Source organism: Choloepus didactylus, chromosome 9, assembly GCF_015220235.1.
Source record: "Choloepus didactylus isolate mChoDid1 chromosome 9, mChoDid1.pri, whole genome shotgun sequence".
NCBI classification, from domain to species: Eukaryota; Metazoa; Chordata; class Mammalia; order Pilosa; family Megalonychidae; genus Choloepus; species Choloepus didactylus.
Window position 1 is genome coordinate 92,292,358 of NC_051315.1, and position 19,838 is coordinate 92,312,195.

At 38.4% G+C, this 19,838-nt stretch overlaps 1 protein-coding gene across 1 annotated transcript in view; it reads left to right on the forward strand.

Annotated features, from left to right (window-relative positions):
- LOC119543922 (aldehyde oxidase-like) overlaps positions 1-8,635 on the forward strand; it is an 87,579-nt gene extending 78,944 nt beyond the window's left edge. The window contains exons 32-35 of the mRNA XM_037848812.1: positions 2,711-2,776; positions 6,534-6,722; positions 7,095-7,262; positions 8,186-8,635. Coding sequence (XP_037704740.1) covers positions 2,711-2,776; positions 6,534-6,722; positions 7,095-7,262; positions 8,186-8,236 — 474 coding nt within the window. The 3' untranslated portion in view covers positions 8,237-8,635. The remainder of the gene's footprint in view (positions 1-2,710; positions 2,777-6,533; positions 6,723-7,094; positions 7,263-8,185) is intronic.
- Positions 8,636-19,838: the final 11,203 nt, after the last annotated feature.

Genomic DNA, 19,838 nt, shown 5'->3' on the forward strand with positions numbered 1-19,838 from the left:
GAGGCAAGAACGCAGTAGGATGAAATACTTAAAGTGCTGAAAGAAAACAATTGCCAAACAAGAATTTTATATCCAATGAGAATGTCTTTCAAAAATGAGGGAGAGATTAATACACTCCCAGATAAAAGCTGAGGAAATTCATCACCACTAGGCCTGACCTATAAGCAGTGCTAATGGAAGTTCTTCAGACTGAAACAAAAGGACATTAGACAGTGGATTAAAGCAGCATAAAGAAACAAAGACATCCAGTAAAGGTAACCATATGGTTAATTATAAATGCCAATACTATGATATTGTATTTTTAGTATGTAACTCCACTTCTTGCTAAAATGCAAATGCATAAAAAAGTAATGATAAATCTATGGTTTTAGAGATACAATGAATAAAGATATAATTTGTAACAAGTACAACAAAAAATGTGGTGGATAGGAGGTTTAGAAACCATGTAAGTGTATACTGTTGATCTTAAGTTGGCATCAAACCAAAGATCATTGTTACAGATTTAGGTTGTTTAATTCAAGACCCATGGTAATTATAAAGAAAATATATGAAAAATATATACAGCAAGAAATGAGAAGGGGCCCAAAATGGTACAGTACAAAATATCAAATAAATATGTAAGTCAGCATTAAAGGAAGAATTGAAGATAAAAATGGTATGAGACTTACAAAGATAAATATCAAAATGGCAGAAGGCCTTCAATTTCAACAGTTACTTCTGGATTAAAAAGAATGTCCCAACTTATATGCTGTTTTTAAGAGACTCACCTTAAATTCAAAGACACAAGTAGATTGAAACTGAAAGGATGGAAAAATATATACATGCAAATAGTAACCAAAAAAGACCTGGGATAGCTATTCTAATATCGTGGTAAATAGACTTAAGTCAAATACTGTTACAAGGGACAATGAAGGTCACTATGTTCTGATAAAGGGGTCAATTCAACAAGAAGCCATAACAGCTACAATAGATATGTACCTAATAGCAGAGCTCCAAAATATATGAAGCAAATACTGACAGATTTCAAGGGAGAAATAGATGGTTATACATTAACAGTAGGAGAATTCAGTATACCACTTTCAATAATGGATAGAACAGCTAGATAGTAGGCCAATAAGGAAATACTATAAACCAACCATACTATAAACAATACTGCAAATTATGCTATAAACCAACTAGACCTGATGGACATATGTAAACACTTCACCCAACAGCAACAGAATAACATTCTTCTCTAGTACACAAGGGTCAATCTCCGGGATAGACAATATATTCGGTCACAAAACAAGTCTCAATAAATTCGAAGATACTGAAATAGTACAATGTATCCTTTCCAACCACAATGGAATTAAGCTAGAAATCAATAATAGAAGGAGAAATGGAAAATTCACAAATATGTAGAAATTTAGCAATGTGCTATTAAGAAACAAATAGGTCCAAGAAGAAATCACAGGGGAAATTAGGAAAGATATTGAGGCAAATGAAAATGAAAACACAATATACCAAAACTTACAGGATGCCACAAAAGCAGTGCTTAAGGAAAATGTATAGCTCTAAATGCTTACATTAAAAAGGAAGAAAGATCCCAAATCAGAGACTTAACCTCACAACTGGAGGACCTAGAAAAAGAAGAGCAAACTAAACCCAAAGTGATCATAAAGGAATAACAAAGATTAGAGTGGAGGTAAATGAAATAGAGAACAAAAAACAATAGAGAGAAAAACAAAACCAAAAGTTGGTTTGAAAAGATCCATAAAATTAACAAACATTTAGCTAGATTGATGAAAAAAAGAGAGGAAACAACTAAAATCAGAAATGAAAGGGAGGGCATTAATATGTGCAATACAAAATATCAAATAAATATGCAAGTCAGCATTAAAGGAAGAGAAACAAAAAAGGTTACAAGAGGATGCTAGGAACAATTTATGTAACAAATTTATGTAACAATTTATATAACAATTTATGTAACAAATTATGTAACTTAGATGAGACAGACAAATTCTTAGAAATGCACAACTACCTACACTGACTCTAGAAGAATTAGAAGATCTCAACATAACAATAACAAGGAAAGGGAATGAATCAGTAATGAAAAACCTCCCAACAAAGAAAACCCAGGACCAGATAGTTTAACTGATGAATTTTACCAAACATTCCAGTAAGAATTAACACCTATCCTGTTGAAACTCTTCCAAAAATTGGAAGAGGAGGGAATACTTCCTAACTCATTCTATGAGGTTAAAGTCATCCTAATATGAAAGCCAGGTAAAAATATCACAAGAAAAGAGAATTATAGACCAATATCCTTTATGATTATAGAACCCTAAATTACAAATATGGCCAGCTGGACTGCTGATGTTGGGTTGTTTTGTAACTATGTTCACGAGAGCTTCAGACAATTTCTGTTTGCTGTCATATGTTGTATCTGTTGGAGTAAACTCAATCTGTTGCATCAATCAGTTTGAATCAAAGTCAAGTCAATATTTTCCCTCTTATTGTTTCCAAGGGGTAAGAAATGGTGCTTAAGCTGGTTAAGAGTATTTGTATAAGTTTGAAAGCTCTTCTTTTCAGATAAAAAATCTTCGTTGCTTCTTTCTCCTGAAGGAACATGGCTCCCCCTGCCCCCCCAAATGCCAGCCTTTTTCTCAGCTTCTTTTTCCTAAGTTGTTTTCATTCAAGTAAATATTAAAACTTCTTTTTTTATTGCTAGAACATCAGAACAGACATTGTCATGGATATTGGCTGCAGTATAAATCCAGCCGTTGACATTGGCCAGGTATGTGTAACTAATTTGCTTCACTTCCTATTTGTAGATGCCAAAACTGCTCTGGAGCTTTGCAGGGAAAACTTTCCATCCTCCTTATGTCTCATCTTATTTTTCTCCCCCTTGAGTCAAAAGTTTTCTACTTCTGCCTGCTCCAAAGCTCAAATCTCTATTTTTTTTTTATTAAATTCAGTTTTATTGAAATACATTCACACACTATACAATCATCCATGATATACAATCCACTGTCCACAGTATGATAACATAGTTATACGTTCATCACCACAATCTATCTCTGAACGTTTTCCTTACATCAGAAAGAACCAGAACAAGAATAAAAAATAAAAGTGAAAAAAGAACACCCAAATCATCCCCCCATCCCACCCCATTTGTCCTTTAGTTTTTATCCCCATTTTTCTACTCATCCATACACTAGATAAACGGGATGTGATCCACAAGGTCTTCACAATCACACTGTCACCCCTTGTAATCTACATTATTATATAATTGTCTTCAGGAGTCCAGACTGCTGGGTTGGAGTTTGGTAGTTTCAGGTATTTACTTCTAGCTATTCCAATACATTAAAGCCTAAGAGGTGTTATCTATATAGTGCATAAGAATGTCCACCAGAGTGATCTCTCTACTCCATTTGAAATCTCTCAGCCACTGAAACTATTTCTTCTCATTTTGCATCCCCCTTTTGGTCAAGAAGATACTCTCAGTCCCACATGGTGCCGGGTCCACATTCATCCCCGGGAGTCATATTCTGCATTGCCCGGGAGATTTACACCCCTGGGAGTCGGGTCCCACGTAGAGGGGAGGGCAGCTAGTTCACCTGTCAAGTCAAATCTCTTATTTTTTAAAAAGAGGAAGAAAACTATAAGGGATATCAAAAACTTCTACAACATTTGCAGATACTGAAGTGCTTGCCATGCAATTCAATTCTAACTCTCCTTGTAGTAAAACCAGACTCCACAGGGTAAAAGGAATCATCTACATGACTGTCATTCAGGCACCAGTTGCAAGTTTGGGGCCCAGGCCACCCACACTTCTGTCCCGACTACCCCCTTGGGTAGAGGAGTCTTCAGGGAGGAAGTAGATGTAGACGCGGTTGCCAAGGAAAGAAGAGAGTCAAAAGACTAATCTGAGTTGACTGTGCAGATTACAGCATTTTATTAGGAAGACCAAAATTTTGCTGCAACAAGGAAGTCAGATGACTTGCAAAAACAGAAGTAACTTTGGGCTTCTAAGGAAGACAAATGACTTTTATAGACATAAAAAGGAAGTGAACTTGACTCCTATTGAGTGGACGAGGATTTGTCCATGTTAAGGGGTGAGTTTAGGGCAGGTGGGCTTTATTTTGTATAGGCTCAAACGTAATAAACTAGGGGCTTCATCGACTATCTGAGTCTGCTGCCTTGGGTGGGGATTTGAGATTTCAAAAGATATCAAGAAGAAACTCAAGAGGAAGTTTAGATAAGAAGTAGGGCATGGGTTTTTTGTTTATTTGTTGTTGTTGTTCATTTGTTTTGGTCTCTGAGGGGTCTCTAGGGCTTTCTCTATATAATTTTGTCAATGGGAAAGGGCATTTTGGGTGGGAGGAGAATGGAGGAAATCAACCTACAGAAAGATGTAGAGCTGAAATTCAGTAAACATTGTGTCCGTGGCTGCTGTTGAGGAGAGGGCTAATGACCGTGGTAGGGGCCTATGTCAGAGGAGGGACTAGAAAGTGGGACTTGAGGCTAGAGCTAGAAAATAGAGAGTTACATTGGCCATCCAAAGACAAGCACCTAACCTTAGCAGACCTGAGATGTCAATTGGAGTTTTAGGAAGATTCATCTAGCAAGTATCATAGCATCAGATACACGAACAGACAGCTAACAGAGACCCCAGCTAATAGATGGAAGTGCAGTTGGAAAATAAGGTGGAGAAAGTATGGTCACAAGCAGGAAGTAAACTAGGTAGAGACCCCAGAAATCACAAAGATGTATGGAAATCAATTTTGTTAATGTGCCAACATGAAACTAAGAACTGGAGCATTTTAAAGCTGTAAAGAAGCTTAGAGAGCACACATTTCAAACTTTTATGCTACAAAGGAGGAAACTGAGTCCAGAGATCTCTGGTCAGCCAGTTTATGAGTGAGGACGGTGGGGTGAAATGATGGGGATTCTTAAGACTAAGTTTGGGACAATTAGTGTGCTGGTGACTATGAACAAATCAGCCAACCACATTGGGTTCCATCTGCTTCACAGGCATAAAAATGAGGGAATTTGGGCCACAGGCTCCCTGAGACCTCTTTGGAGCTATAATTATAGTGGTGAAACCAAGATTAGAACCACAGTCCTTTGACTTCAGACTTAGTGATGAATAAGTTGTTTAGAAAGGCTTTTAGGTAAACTTTCAAAGACGTACCCAAAGACACACTGAAGAGCCTCTTTTTTCTTTTTTTCTAAGCCAAACTGTAGCCAACTTTATCAAAGATATAAACAATCATGGTATTTCAGGCAGGACATGGGCAGACAATTATAAACAGTGTACAACAATTTTCACACTCCCTTCTTTGATGGACCACAAAAATCAGAAAGCCACTATAAAACCCAATAAAGTCTTCATGTGATGTTCTAAACAGGGAAAGATTAGAGTGAGGGTTGACATTTTACATCTAGCATATTGTTTAACAGCTTTTCACGAGCTGAGCCCTGACCTTCAGGAAATGAAGTGACAATGGCAGAATTATCAGTTTGAAGATCCACAATGTAAAAAAGTACTCTCTGCTCTTTTGAAGGATGCTGTCTCAGTGATATCACTGGAAAGTCCAGATGACCTGACATTCTGGTAACCCAATTTTTTTTGGTGAAACCCCAAGAGGTCTCTGGGTTTCAGAGAATCAAGTCTGTGCTGAAGGCTGAGAAGAGGACATGAGGGCATAAAAATGAATTTTAGTGTCTCCATAGCACAAGGCATTTGTGCCAAAGTGGCCAATGTTTGTCATCATCAGGGAATCCCTTTTCCTGGTGGTAAAAAGGAAGTCTCAAAATTAGAGGGGAAAGGTGTTTTCTCCCACATCAAACTGGCTTCAGAGACATTCAGTTAGTGACATTTTCCCCTTCCCCAAAAGAGAACAAGATGTTCTGTGTGCTAACAAGATAACTTGAAAAAAAAGTATAAAATAAAATTCTGCATTTTTATGAAACTTAATAAGAAAATATATCAAGCTGTACAGCCACCAGAAGTACACAGTTATCAAAAATGCACACACATCACGGGGCATCTCCAGCACCTGCAGCTTTCTGTGCCTGGTCTGTTTTGGCATCTCCATGTTCTGCAGGGTTATTCCCGTCCTTGCCAGCATCAGCTTGCCAGCATCAGCTTTCCCCTTTTGTCCTTTGAGTACCTTTTCTCGCTTCCTTGCAGGGGCCTTTTTAGGCTTGCCTTCTGGCTTAGGAGGAGCAGGTTTAGCAGATAACCTTGCAAATCTTCTCTGTGGTTTGTCCTTTACCTTGGCTTTATCTCCTTCAGCAGCCCCCTCCAGCTCTTCTCTTGGGCGTGGTGGCGACCGGGATGGGACGTAGGTGCTGGGCGTGGGGATGCAGCAGTGCACGGGCTTTGGCCATTCTGGGGGTCATTCTTTGGGTCATTCCCGCCTCTTCTTCACATTGCTCCATGAAGAGACTTTTAAACTGTATTTTAAAAATCCAGACAGCATGAAGTTGAAATGCTACCATGGACTGTATTTTCTCACATGTGGAAATTCTATTTTTTGCCTCAGATTGAAGGTGCATTTATTCAAGGCATGGGACTTTATACGACAGAGGAACTGAATTATTCTCCTCAGGGTGTCCTGTACACTCGTGGTCCAAACCAATATAAAATCCCGGCCATTTGTGACGTTCCCACAGAGTTGCATGTTTCTTTGTTGCCTCTGTCTCAAAAACCAAATACCCTATATTCGTCTAAGGTAAGTCATGTTCTATGAATAAATCCATTTTTAAATGACATCTATGTGGGGAAGGGCTACACTTATCTCTTGGTTGTTCTATTAAACATTATAATTATAAAATTATAAATGAAAACAAGACACCAAATATCACAGCCTAGCATGAACTACTATTGCCATCACATTGACTCTGATTTTTCATCTTACAATCATCATGTTCAGGCCTGTATGTTTTCTCCCTTTGGAATAATTTCCTTAAACTGGAATCCTAAGGATGGGAATACTGGTTCAAAAGATTAAAATTACTTTTCTTAAATGAAGATGTTACATATATAATACATATTTAATATACATATTTAATGTCACAATCTAATTGATTTTTTCCCTTTCAAGGGTCTGGGAGAGTCTGGGGTGTTCCTGGGTTGCTCTGTATTTTTTGCAATCCACAACGCAGTGAGGGCAGCACGGCAGGAGAGAGGCCTTTTTGGTCCGTTGAAGCTCAATAGTCCTCTGACCCCAGAGAAGATCAGAATGGCCTGTGAAGACAAGTTCACAAAAATGGTATGTCCTGTCCAGTCGAAAACAACAAGAATTTGGATTTTTTTGGCCCCTATTCTTGTGGTCAAGTTTTGTTAACTCACCACAGTGGTTTTCTGTGAAGAAAAGGTGACAGGTACACCGAGGGCATTTGAGTGGAAGAGCAGAGTAATGCTTGAACTTGTGCCCCTTGGTGTGCGATTTTCATCAGCCTGTTCCCGCCCAGCTCACAGTGGCCTCAGTTCTCTACCACTTGAAAATGAGGTTTATTTCCATCAGTCATATGGTCCTCCTGTTTGTGCCCTTCCCAGAACATCCAGGGCAGGTCAGGAATAGAAGCTTAGGACCTGTGAGCTGAATCTAGGTCACCCAGGCCAAGGATATGGGCCACTCCAACAGTCTATCCTCCACCCCACCCCAAACAGGCACTCAGAAAGTGTGCATAATTCCTGATTTGAATCATAGGGTTGGAAGGGCCCTTTTTGGCCCAGACACAAAAGCAGGAATCCCTTCTTCAAAAACACCCCTGCCTGCCAAGCCAACATCTCTACTCTCCTTAGATATTTTTAGTGGCAAGATTTTTTATTATGGGAGGAAGTTCTGTTCATTTATCCCTCTGACTATAAATTATTCCTTCAATTGAGAGGAAAGCTGGCTCTGTGGTACCCTTTATAGTTATCCCTAAACCTCATTTATCACCTCTTCCACTCTGGAAAAACGCAGAGTCGACTTTTCCACGTGTCCCTCTTCAAGCATGAGATAAGTCTCATAGTTCCGTTACCCCACCCCTAAGTCCTCTCCTGGATTCCTCCATCCTTCACATGCTGCTGTTCCTGAATGTTGCATCATCCTGGTTGTTTTTAGGCTATTTTATTTTCTTCTATTTTTCACCTAAGTCACAAACACTTTCCAAGTTGCAAATATCTAAATTTGTTCTTCTGTTCTAGATCCCAAGAGATGAACCTGGATCCTATATTCCTTGGAATATACTCATATAAATCAAATACAAACTCCTGGAGAAAATGAGGTGGCTCCACTGACAGCCGTCTATCCAATCTCTATACTCTAAGATGCTAGATGTGAAAGATAGATTTTGACAGTCCAGAAATCATTGTACAGTGTTGCTTTCACATGAAGCTGATTTGATATGTTCCATTTAGATTTTAATAGATATGCTTAAGCAATTTAGAATTCGTTCTTTAAATTGTATAAATACTAACTGATTTCCTGTAGAATGATAGTCTCCATTGCTTTTTCTCTCACATCCATCCAATTGAATGAAATGGAAGATGATAACCTGTATGTTACTCACATGTGGCTTATATCTACCAATAAAAATTATACTGACAGGTATACTGACTAGTGAAAGGCAATTTTATAAATCATTTTACTATCTATATGGGCTGTAAAGCTGTCATTTATTTCTTTTCCCCACCTGATATCATCCTCTTTTTCTTTGTCAGAATGGATTCAGACACTATGTAAGGAGTTTGTGGAATCCCCCCCCCAAAAAAATAGATAAATTCAGTTTCATCAAAATTAAAACTTTTATGCTTCAAAGGACACTATCAAGAAAATGAAAGACAGACATCATCAACACAGCATCCCCTGGAAAATTCTCCCCTCAGAATTGACAAATAAAATTACAAATCCCACTTGATTAGAACTCTGGAGGGTGATAGAGACCAGAGAAGCACCCCACAAAAGTGAATTGAAGAAAAAAAAATAGTCTCCATTTCAGGTGGGAGATTTCCCTTGTGGATTCACCAGTCTGGACCCTTCCTCCTCACTCGGTCCCTGCACAGCTTGGGAGTCTCACAGAGGCAGCACTGCCCAAGTCCTCCTGCTGCAGATGCAGGCTATAGAGCAACTCACAGCAGCAAATTACAACCCTGTGTGTATCCATGCACAAAAACACAAGTCCACAGAGACCCAGGGCAAAACACCATCCACTGAGAAGTGCCACATAGAAAGGGGCTCCCAGGGGGAAAAAAAGAGGGAGAGAGAAAGTGGCAGGACTGCTGTCAAGAGATGAGCACACTCAATCCAATCTCTGTTTGCTGGACCACCTAAATGCAAACCAGACCTTTCTGGATTGACCCACCCTTCTTGATTGACTGCATCTGGTTCCCCGGAGCAGGATACCCTAATGAGGAAGAAGCCAGAGGCAGAAAAATCTCAGAAAAAAAAAGGCAGGGATGGGGAGGAGGCTGAGCTGCTGTAAGTGAGGACCAATCCTCGAACTGAAAAGTATAAGGAAAAGGGGGCACTGAATAGGGAGAGAATTTAAATCATAGGAATTGGGGAGAAAATTCTGCACAAAAACAAACAGAACAGGTTAAGATTTCCAGAGAACAAATAGAGGAAAGGAAGCTTTCTTCTGGAGGTGAAACAATTGCACAAAAATGTGCAGTCTTTAAAAATTGTACCACATATCCAGGGCAAGAAACAGATGAAGAAGAGCTAAGAAAATCTAAACAGTTAAACATGGGCTACTATAAAGGTTCAGAATAAGCTGGGCCAATTTCCAAAGAAGAGCTTTAACACAAAGCCAATCAGCAATAAAAGACTAGACAAGACAGAGAAACTGACCCTCAGAGTTAACACATCAAAATCATTAGATGCCCAGACATCAGCAAAAAATTGCAAACAATACTAAGAAACAGAAAGATATGGCTCAGTCAAAGGAAGAAAATAAAACTTCAGAGGAGACACAGAATTTGGAACAACTAATCAAAGAAGTTCAAAAATAATATCCTAAACGAATAAGACACACACACACACACACACACACACACACACACAAAGAATATCTTAAATCAATTCAAAGAGATGAAGGAAAATATAGATATAAAAGGATATTAAGAAGACAATGTGTGAGAATAAAGAAGAATCTGAAAGTTTAAAAAGAAACATAACAAATTATGGGGGTGAAAAGCACTACAATATCTATTAAAATACACTTGAGGCAAACAGAAGATTTGAACAGGCAGAAGAAAGGATCAGTGAACTAGAAGACAGGACAATCAAAATCCTACAGTCAAAAGAACAGATAGAAAAAGGAATAGAAAAGATTGAGCAGTGTCTCAGGGATTTGAGTGACAGCATGAAATGTCCAAACATATGCATCATGGATGTCCCAGAAGGAGAAGAGGAGGGAAGAGAGAGACAGAAGGAATATTTGAGGAAATAATAGCCCCCAATTTTCCAGTATGAAAAACATAAATATACATGTCCAAGAAGCACAACATACTCCAAAGAGAATAAACCCTAATGGACCTACTCTGAGACACATGCTAATCAGAATGTCAAATGTCAGATATAAAGAGAGAATTCTGAAAGCAGCAAGAGAAAAGCAATTTGTCACATACAAGGGATTATCAATAAGACTAAGTTTGAATTTCTCATCAGAAACCATGGAGGTAAGAAGACAGTGGTATGATTCTTTATCCAGCAAAAAATTCTTTGTCCTTCAAAAATGAGGGAGAATTTAAAATATTCACAGATAAACAGAAACAGAGAGTTCATCAGCAAAAGACCTTTCCTTCAAGAATTATTAAAGGGAGTTCGGCAGGTTGAAAGGAAAGGACAGTAGAGAGTGGCTTGGAGTAGGGTGAAGAAATGAGGATCTTCAGGAAAGGTAACTAAAAGGGTCAATGCAAAACCCAAGAGTACTATACCCTCAATATACAACTCTACTCTTTAACTCCTTCAAGAGTCAGAATACAATTGAACACGAAAAGGCATGTTTCCTGATAATGGACACACAAAATGTAAACAGGTAATGTGGGACACAAACAACATAAAGAGGGAAATAGAGGGATATGGGAGCAGAGAACATGTATGCTATTGAAGCTAAGTTGGTATCTTTTCAAATTCGTCACTTGAAGATGTAGGTTGTGTGATTCAAACCCCAGGGTAACAACAAATAAAATGTTTTACAAATATATACAGAAACAGAAATTAGAAAGAAATCAGTCAGAAATACGATAAAAGAACAACTATACAGAAAAAGGGGTTGCAATAAAGGTAAAGAGAGATGGAAAAGAAAAAGATATATAAAAAGCAAAGAACAAAATGGCTGATGCAAGTATTGCCTTTATAGTAATAACATTGAATGTCAATGGATTAAATTCTCCAGTCAAAGACACATATTGGCAGAATGGATTTTTAAAAAAAGGATAATCCAACTTTATGTTGTTTACAGAAGACTCACCTTTGACCCCAAAACACTAATAGGTTGAAATTGAAAATATGGAAAAATATATTCCATGCAAATAGAAACCAAAGAGCTAAGGTAGCTACGTTAATATTTGACAAATTAGACTTTAAATCAAAAGCTTTTACAAGAAACAAAGAACACTTTATATTAATAAAAGGAGTAATCCTCTGAGAAGAAATAACAAACATAAATATTTATGCACCTAACCATTGTGCTCCAAAATACATGAGGCAAACATTGGAAAAACTGAAGGAAGAAATAGGCACCTCTACAAAAATAGTTGGAACTTCACTACACTACTTTCATCAATAGGTAGAACATGTAGTCAGAAGATAAATAAGGAAAGAGAGAACATGAATAACATAATAAATGAACTAACCCTAACAGACATATATAGAACATTGTACCCCAAAATAACAGGATATACATTATTCTCAAATTCACATGGATCATTGTCCAGATAACCACATATTGGGTCACAAAAGAAGTCTCAATAAATTTTAAAAGATTGAAATACTACAAAGCATCTTCTATGACCATTATGGAATGAAGCTGGAAATCAATAATAGTCAAAGAATTGAAAAATCCACAAATATATGGAAGTTAAATAAGACACTCTTAAAGAATCAGTGAGTCAAAGAAAAAATTACAAGGGAAATCAGTAAATTTCTTGAGATGAATGAAAATGAGAACACAACATATCAAAACTTATGGAATGTAGGGAAGGCTGTGCTGAGAGGGAAATTTATAGCCCTAAATGCTTACATTACAAAAGAAGAAAGACCTAAAACCCAAGACCTAACTGCACACCTGGAAGGATGAGAAAAAGAACAGAAAACTAAACTCAAAGCAAGCAGAAGGAAAGAAATAACAAAGATTAGAGCAGAAATAAATGAAATTGAGAATTAAAAAAAAAAACAATACAGCACATTAACAAAAGAAAAAGTTGGTTCTTTGAAAAGAGCAATAAAATTGACAAATCCTTATCTCGACTGACAGAGAAAAGAGAGATGCAAATAAATAAAATCAGAAATGAGAGGGGAACATTACTACTGACCCCACAAAAATAAATGGTAACATAAGAGGATACTATGAACAATTGTATGCTAATAAATTAGAGAACCTGGATGAAATGGACAAATTCTTAGAAACCCACAAGCAATCTAGAGGAAATAGACCAATTACAAGTAAAGAGATTCAGTCATCAAAAATCTCCCAAAAAAAGAAAAGCCCAGGACCAGATGGCTTCACAGGTGAATTCTACCAAACATTCCAGGAAGAATTAATACCAAGCCTGCTCAAACTTTTCCAAAACAATTGAACAGGAGGGAACATTATCTAACTCATTCTGTGAGGCCAACAGCATCCTAATACTAAAGCCAGATAAAGATACTGTAAGAAAAGGAACTTGCAAACCAATTTCTCTTATGAATATAGATGCAAAAACCCTCAACAAAATATGTGCAAATCAAATCCAAACTGCATATTTAAAAGAATTGTATACCGTAATCAAGTGGGTTTTATCCCAGGTACACAAGAGTGGTACAACAGAACAAAATCAATTAATGTAGCACACCATATTAACAAAGTTAAGGGAAATAAACCACATGATTATCTCAGTTGGTTCAATGATCTCAAAAAAGGGCATTTGACAAATCCAGCATCCTTTCTTGATAAAAACACTTAGAAAACTGGGAATAGAAATAAACTTCCTCAACATGGTAAAGGGAATATATGAATACCCATAGTAACATCATAATGGTGAAAGACTGAAAGCTTTCCCTCTAAGATCAGAAACAAGACAAGGATGTCCACTGTCACCACTGCTATTCAAGACAGCACTGGAAGTTCTAGCCAGAGCAGTGGGGCAAGAAAAAGAAATAAACACCATCCAAACTGGAAGGGAGGAAGTATAACTTTGACTATTTGTAGATGACACAATCCTATATAGAGAAAGTCCCAAGAAATCTTTAACAAAGCTACTAGAGCTAATAAACCAATTCAGCAAAGTGGCATAACTCAAAATGCGAAAATCAGTAATGATTCTGTACACTAGTAATGAGCAATGTGAGGAGAAAATAAAGAAAAAAAATGTTTACAATAGCAACTAAAATAATCAAGTATCTATGAATAAATTTAGCCAAGGATGTAAAGGACTTATATATGGAAAACTTATAAAACTTTGCTAAAAGATATCAAAGAAAACCTAAATAAATGTAGGGATATTCTATGTTTATGGATTGGAAGACTTAATATTGTTCTGATGTCAGTTCTACACAAAATGATTTACAGATTCAACACAATCCCAATCAAGATTCCAACAGTGTACTTTGCAGAAATGGAGAAACCAATTTTCAAATTTATTTGGAAGGGTAAGGGGTCCCTAATAGCCAAAACCATCTTGAAAAAGAAGAAAGTTGGAGGACCTAAACATCCTGCCTCTAAAGCATATTACAAAGCTACCATCATCAAAACAGCATGGTACTGGCACAAGGATACACATATGGACCAATAGAATCAAACAAGTGTTCAGAAACCACAATGAGATACCACTGACATCCACTACAATGGCTATGATTAAAAAAAAAAAAAACTGAAGATTACAAGTATTGGAAGGGATGTGGAGGAATAGGAACTGTCATTCATGCTGGTGGAATTGTAAAATGGTGCATCCACTGTGGAAGACAATTTGGCCATTCCTCAGAAAAGCTAACTATAGAGTTACCATGTGACCCAGTAATTCCACTCCTAGGTATGTACCCAAGAGAATCAGAAACATATGTTCACACAAAAACTTATACATGAATATCTGACTGCTACTATGTAGGATCTTGTTAAAATGCAAATCATAAGGTCAAGCAAGCCCAGAAGCAATTTGTAAGAGGGAATTGGTACATCCAGAATCAAGCACAAGCTGGAGTGGATGCACAAGCAAGCTGCATGAGGGCAACCCAGGCCCAGTTACCACTACTGTTGCATCATCATCTCTCCCTCAGTTCACACAATGGTTACATGGTTGAGTGTGGGGGTGCCTTATGATCAGCTGATGAAGAAGGAAAAAGCCTGAGCTTGGGTTGCCCATATGTTGGCTTAGTATCTGGGTACAAGTCAGATATGCACAGTGCCTGCACTATAGCCCTACTCAGACAGTGGTGAGGAGAAACAGGCAGCACTTGGGGTATTGTACATACCTGGTTCTCCACTTTATGTGGAAACAAAAGTGGCCCAAGATTAAAATATACATAGACTCATGGGTTATAGTGAACAATTTGGTCAGCTGGTCAGGGCCTGGAAGGAGAAAGATGGAAAGACTGGGGACAAAAAAAAAAAGTGTGAGTGGTGTTTTAGTTTCCCTTGGCTGCCAAAGCAAATACCATGCAATGAGTCTGCTTAAACAATGGGAATTTATTCACTCACAGTGTAAGGCTGGGAAAGACTCCAAATCAAGGCATCATCAAGGTGAAGCTTTCTTCCCAGCGACTGTGTTCTGGGGCTGGCTGCCCATGATCCTTGGTCCTTAGCTTGTCACATGGCGAGGCACATGGCAGCCTCTCTGGCCTCTCCCTTCTCTTCTGGTTCCATTGACTCAGCTTCTGTCTGCTCCCTCTGTGGGTTCTCTCTCTGTGTCTGGATTTTATTTCAGTTATAAAGGACTCCAGCAATAGGATTAAGACCCAGCCTGATTTAGGTGGGCGATACCATAACTGAAGAAACTTCATCCAAAGGTCCTACTTACAACAGGTTCACACCCACAGGAGTAGTTTAGGTTTAAGAAATGTTTTTCTAGGGTACATACACCTCCAGACTATCACAAGTGAGTGTATGAGAGTGGACACAATGTGTGAAGACCTGTTACTCCATGTTAACACTCACCAGAAAGTTTCCACAATGAAAGAAATGCAAAACAATCAAGTAGACAACATGAGTTTAGCCAGCCTCTGTTATTTTCTCCTTAGTGCTGGCATAGTGGATGTGGGGAGAATCACAATGGCAGGGAGATACCCAAGAGCACGGACTGTCACTTACCACGGCTGATGTACCTACTGCTGCAGCTGGATGTCCAACCTGCCCTCAACACAGACCAAAGCTGAGTCCCCCCAATTTGGCATCATTCCCCCTGGAGGCTAAATAGTCAGCTGGTGACAAGCTGGACTACATGGAACCCCTTCCTCCTGGAAGGAGCAGTGATTCATTTCAACAGAAATAGGTATATATTTGGGGTAAAGATTTGTCTTTCTTGCTTCTGGGACCTTAGCAATCACTACTGTCTAAGAGCTTACAGAGTATTAAATCTATTGTCATGTGGTGCCTTGTTACATCATATCAAACCAATTTATAGCCATGTAGAAGGATCCACTTTTTAGCAGAGAGGGAGTAAGTTTATGACTGTGGGATCCAGTGGTTCCATCACACACTGTACCATCCAGGAGCAGCTGATCAGATAGAACAATGGAATGGCCTGTTGAAAGCACAACTGAAATGCCAACTAGGAGGCTATCTATATGAGAATGGGGCTCATTCATCCAAGATGCAGGATATACTTGAAATTGAAGGCCTCTACATGGTGCTGTGTCCCAATCAACAATTAATAAATCAGCAGAAAATACGTCAACGTCTTTGGCAGATTTTTCCCCCACTGGTTTCCTATCATCTACCAAATACAATCTAAACACCTTAACCAGAATTAGAAGGTCTTTCAGAATAACAGCCCCTGCCAAACCCTTAAGCTGCAATACCTGCTGGCCCACTCAATAAATTCTGAATAGTTCTAGAACATAATGTGCCATTTCCAAGCAGGTTCAGCTTCCTCTTACTGAAATTTCCCTCTGGCTCCACTCCCTGTTTCTAAGACTCTTCCTTTGTCCAACTGCAGACTTTGCCCCACAGGAGACCAGGCTCAAATATAATGTCCGTTGTATGACCTTCCTGAGAACCTATTGTATTTTCTGCTACAAACCAGCAAACGTCAGCTCCTGTAAGAGGGCCAACAACTGTGCTATATGCTTACACAGATTATTAATTAATTACTATTAATATTAAAATATTATTAAATCCTGCAGCTGTAATGAACTCATTGGCTAGCTTAGCATACTATGGCAGGAGTTGGCAAACTGTGCCCTGCCTGTTTGTTTTTTTTTAACTTTTTATTTTTAAATAATTATAGATTCATGGGAAGTATACAGAAGATCATTTTTAATATCCACTGCATATAATGAAATTCTTCAAATCAATAAGAAAATCAGAAGTCTTATAGGGTAAAAATAGCTAAAGAAGAGAAGAAGAAAAATTCAAATATTAGCTAAATGTATAGCAAGAAGTATAGCCTCACAATTACAAGAGGAACAAGCAATGAACTGTCATCTCCCCACTTACTGGAAAAATAAAAGTATTGCTAATATTCCTTGTTGATGAAGGTGATGGGGAAACAGATACTCTCTCATCCATAATTAGTTGTATTAATGCACACACTTTGGAAAGCAATTTAGTTGAACCTAGCAGTGTGCATACTCTTCAACTCAGGAATTCCAGTTCTGGGAATTTATCCAACAGAAATACTTTCTCAAATGTGCAAAGATAAAGCCCAAGGGTTTTCATTGCAGCATTATTTGTAATAGTGGAAAAAAACTGAAAATAACTTAAATGTGAATCAATAGAGGACTGTTTAATAACAGTGATCAAAATACTGTAGTTCACACCTATTGAGAGCTTACTACCTGCCAGGCACTGTTTGTGCTACTTGGGATATATTATGTCCCACCAAAAGCCATATTCTTTGATGCAATCTTGTGGGGGCAGATGGATTAGTGTTAATTAGATTGTAATCATTTGACGGTTTCCATGCAGATGTGATTCAGTCAACTGTGGGTGAGACCTTTGATTGGATAATTTCCATGGAAGTGTTACCCCACCCTTCAGAGTGGGTGTTAATTGGATCACTAGTCATATAAAGGAATTCACAGACAGAAGGAGCTCAGAGCAGCTAAGAGTGATGTTTTGGAGACCAACTGAGGGTGACATTTTGAAGAGGAGCTGCAGCTGAGAGAGGACAAAATGCCCCAAGAGCAACATTTTGGAGCTTGCCATTTTGAAACACAACCTGGGAGCAAGCAGATGCCAGCCACATGCCTTCCGAGCTAACAGAGGTTTTCCAGACGCCAATGGCCATCCTTCAGTGAAGGTACCTGATTGTTGATGCCTTACCTTGGACACTTGATGGCCTTCAGAATGTAACTTTGTAAGCAAATAAATCCCCTTTATAAAAGCCAATCCATATCTGGTATTTTGCTTACCAGCAGCATTAGCAAACCAGAACACTGTTCTAAGCATTTTACATGTATTAGCTAATTTAATCCTCACAAAAACCCAGAGGAAGATATTATTTTCTCCATTTCACAAGTGAGGTAGCTGAGGCCCAGAAAGCCAAAGTTTGGGGAAAAAAAATCAAATTTTGAAACAGTATGAATAGTTCTATTTCACCTTTTAGAAACTAACAAATACCATGCATATATGCATAGATATGTTCATTTGTGCATGGGAAAATTCTGTATGGATATAGAGAATCTGGTAATAGTTAACTCTGAAAAACTAAAAATTGGGACAGAGGACTTTCACTTTTTGCTTTATACACTTTTGTATTGTTTGATTTTTTTCTAAAAGAAGCTTTAGTTTTATAATTCAAAAACAAGTGAATAAACAAATACATTTGACACCTAGAAAGCCATGTGCTTTGACTGCAGTATATCTGCATGATTCAGTTCTATTTCACTGACCAACGTACGTTCTTGTTGGTGGATGTTAGAAGAAATTTAATTCCAGCGGGTCGCCCTGAGGACTGGAAGAAGTGTGCATTGTGTAAGAAAGAAATTCACACTGAAGTTCCAAATTGGCTTAAGGGAGAATAAAAGTGGGAGTAGTGGAGAAAAATAGGGAAATTAAGAGGGGTGAGAGCCAGGACAGAATTTGATTTAAAAAGTTTACAACCGTTCAGAATTTTGTAACTGTGTATTATTTCCCTGAAAACAGTTTTAGGATGTAAATTGTTGTTGGTTACCCTCTGAAACAAAGCCAAACATTTGTCCCGCAGAAATAAAGACGAACACAATATAGTGTTATGTAATTGTATAATTGTGTAATCGCAAAGACTGGTGTTTACTCAAGTCAGGCAAACAAAATCAGTAAACATATTCTAAATGATTCTTATTATTCAGGATTAACAGACGATAGAAACCTGCCTCTGTCTGTATAATCGTGACCTGTGCAGGTGCTCGAGAGGAGTTCAGGCCCTGAAGTAAATTTATTGCTCTCCCTGAGAAACAACTGTATCCTTTTGTGTGTTTTGGAAAGCAAAACAAGTAAGAAACTCTAGAAATTTTGCAATTTCCCTTGCATTTATAAATTATTTTTCTGTTATCATGCTTCATTAAAAACATTTTGATTGTGTGTTGGAATGAAGGAAATAAATTAAGTGACTTGCCTCACAAATGGAATGGGATGTGACAGTGGTTCCGAATTTAAGCAAGGATAATGATCACTTGGGGGTCTTGTTTAAAATGTGGGTATTTTGAGCCCTGATTCACTCTGAGAAATGCTGGTGTCTGGGGACCCTCAGGCTCTTTGTCAGCATCACACGTAACTGAGGTCCCTGCCTCGGTCTCCGGGGCCAGCTGCCGCAAGTGCTCATTACCCGCTCGGCTACTCCGTGGAACTGAGCGCTGACCTAGGAGAGCTGTGGCAGCCGGGTCAGCCCAAGGTAACTGGAGTTGAGCCCCTAGTGTGGACGACCACACTAGTGTGGGTAACTGGTCTGCTGCCTGGAGGTTGTTCTGATTAATTCCCAAATGCCAACGACAAGGTTAAGACAGAAGTGCCCTGTAGGCTGTTCCCAGGCACAGGTTTAGAGACCAGAAAACACGTCTACACCTGGATCCAGGCAAGAAATGAGAGCCAGCATCCAGGGAAGAAGACACTGATTTTTGTTTGCTACGTGTTTATTCTAGTACCACCACCACCCCAAATGCTTCAGACCTGCTCTTAGAAGCTAAATGAGCAGTACCCAGTTTGTGTACATTGTGTTCACTTTGACATTTTCACAATCATAGGACGGGATAAGTGTGCCGCAGCAGACAGACAGCTCTGATTCACTAGAGCCCTTCTGCCCGCCCCATCGCCAGTTTATGAAGGAACTGAAAGTGTCAAATGGCTATAGATTTTTTTTTCTTTTTTAGGCCAAATATCCAAAGTTGTATTATATTCTTTTCCAATCATTCTATGTTTCTTGTTTAAAAGAGGTGGTATAAAGGAATTCACAGACAGAAGGCTCCTTTTAGATTGCAAATTTCTGTTCTCAATGATTTGTATGTCTTTTAAACACCTCTCTT